General features: G+C 45.8%; 1 protein-coding gene across 1 annotated transcript; it reads right to left on the bottom strand.

Moving 5' to 3' along the window:
* Positions 1-1698: 1698 nt before the first annotated feature.
* On the bottom strand, positions 1699-2523 carry GPR6 (G protein-coupled receptor 6; the record flags this gene model as incomplete). Its single annotated transcript, XM_010190274.1, has 1 exon — positions 1699-2523. A coding segment is annotated over one exon (825 nt), but the record flags the coding sequence as incomplete, so codon positions are not given.
* Positions 2524-2527: the final 4 nt, after the last annotated feature.

Raw genomic sequence — 2527 nt, 5'->3', positions numbered from 1 at the left:
AATACCTGCTTGCCTGAAGGTATTAATCAATTACAGTGCCACGTATTATTATAGAATTATTAGATTATTAGAACTGATAAACATAATGGAGCCATTGGAGTCTGGAATAGAGTTTTCTGATCAGATTGCACTTAAACTGGAATATCTTTGTATTATCAGTGAAATGATACTGATTTTCATAATACTTGCACTTGCATAGATGAAGCATTACTGATTCTCAGTCTCTCTGAGGTTCATTGGATCCCTGAGGCTCCAGCTGCCCCACCAGGCAAATGTTTGCTGCCTTGCCCAGGCATAAGCTGGGAAACACATTAGCCAAACTTTTTATAGAGTACTGTGCACATAAAAGTAACCTGTTTCAGCCCTTAAATACAAATTGAAATGATAAACTATAACATAACCAGGATGTGAATATAGCCTAACTATAAATAAATAAGCAGCAACACTGCTTCTGAAATCTGCCACGTGTGTTATTGCTCTAAATAAATCAGTCACCAGTGAATTTGAACCTGAGCGAAGAAGTGTCTCTGAACTCCGAACAACATTGACCTCTGATGGGCTCTTTGAAGCCACTAAGCCATGGGATTATCAGAAAACTGTATACTGCTCTGAGACAGGCAGGCAGCAAAGATGCACTTAAATGATTTTTGTGCAGCACACAGTCCAAAAAAAGGGTAGGGGAAAGAATTCAGGTTCCCCTCAGAACTGCAGATGGTAAAGAAAGTCAATTTATTGTGGCATTTTACGGGCTTTTAGGAAAGAAGACTGAGGGTTTTTTCCTTTCTCCCTTCTTTCCCCTCTAGTGTTACACTAAAAGAGAAGAAAAAAGAGCCCAGCCTGGAGCCCATTTTTTCCCCACTGTTTGCTAACTTTTTAATGGACCATTATCATAAAGGACTAACTTAGAGCTTGAAGATGAAAGCTACTGGAAACCTGGTGAATGACTGTAATTAGCAGCCTTTCTGACTGGGCTTCGTGTTTCTTTGGTTGCTGGAGAAACAAAAGGAGTTTGTGCTCTTCCTACTCTCTCTTTGCCAGAGTAAAGAAGAGATTGAACAAACAAGCACGCAGGAAGGTGCCTTTCTTGGTGCAATATTTCATCTCCATAGCAAATGATGATCCCTTTAGGCAGAATTACACTGGGAGCTTTCAAAAGTAAACACAGGGACTTTGCTCAACTGGCAAATTTGTCAGCTCTCTCATTTCTAAAAGCATCTAAACACACAAACTTCTAATACATCTTAAATGTTTTTATTTGTATACAAAATGTTATAAGTTATCAATTGTGCAGCAAAGTATGGATACACACACACACACACACACACATCCCCCAACACACACACGTACAAATACAACACAAATATTACTTTCTTTCTCTCTGCCCTTCAGAAAGGCAACACTGTTTTGGCAGATGAGCAGCTAGAAATAAGGTGCTATAATGAAGTGGTGTCGGAATGTCTGCACTTTACAAATGTGATGTGCAAATTTATATACAACCACATTTGGGTTTGGTTTTTTCCCACAGAACCCAAACCTCCATACCCCGAGCCACTCTCAGAGATACAAACATGTATAAAGTGCTAATACTTAAGCATGTTTCCAACGACTTCATGACGTAGTTTGAAGTTTAGAACAGGCACTGTAATAGTTCACTGGGTTGACTGTCACTCGGTGCGGTATGACAGAGAGAAAAGTCACTCAGACATCGCTGGGGGACCGGGAGCGAAAGGACACTTTAGCCTGCAAGCAGCCGCAGAAGAGCACCCACATGGACCTCTGTATTTCTTGGTTTCTGTAGGCGTAAATGATGGGATTGATCATGGAATTGTAGGTAGCAGGTAGGAGCGTGGCGTATGTGTAGACGGAAGGGTAGTCGGGATCCCCCACTACACAGTAGATTGCAAAAGGCAGCCAGCTGGCCCCGAAAGTCCCGAGGATTATAGCAAGGGTAGAGACTCCTTTTTTGGTGGCCACATAGTGGGAAGCAGTCAGAAAGTGCTGCTGGAGAGCTATCTGGTGGGCATGCCTGCACACGATCTTGCAGATCTCGATGTAGAGATGGAGCATGATGAGGAAGATGAGAAAGAAGGAGGTGGACAGCAGCGTCACGTTGCTTTTGGTCAAGGGTCTGACTACACTGCAGGCGGCGCGGTCCTGGAGGCAGTTCCAGCCCAGGACGGGCAGCAGTCCCAGGCAGAGGGAGACCCCCCAGGCGCCCGCCAGCATGGTGTGGATGCAGAGCACAGTCCTCTCCGAGTAGTAGGTGAGGGCGTTGTAGAGGGAGAGGTAGCGGTCGACCGTGATGGCCAGCAAGCTACTCACGGAGGCAGCGAAGGAGGCTACGAGGAAGCCCACCGTCAGCAGGCTGACCGTCTCGGAGCGGATCACGTACTGGAAAACGAAGTTGAGGATAAGACCGAGGCCGGCCAGGAGGTCGGCGGTGGCCAGGCTGCCCACCAGCACGAACATAGGGGTGCGCAGGGCGGGCGAGTAGCAGATGATGGCCACCACCAGCGCGTTCTCGCAG

The sequence above is a fragment of the Mesitornis unicolor genome, unplaced genomic scaffold (assembly GCF_000695765.1).
Source record: "Mesitornis unicolor isolate BGI_N332 unplaced genomic scaffold, ASM69576v1 scaffold46038, whole genome shotgun sequence".
Taxonomy (NCBI): Eukaryota; Metazoa; Chordata; class Aves; order Mesitornithiformes; family Mesitornithidae; genus Mesitornis; species Mesitornis unicolor.
The sequence above is the reverse complement of the archived record's forward strand: the minus strand, read 5'-3'. Positions and strand labels throughout refer to the sequence as shown.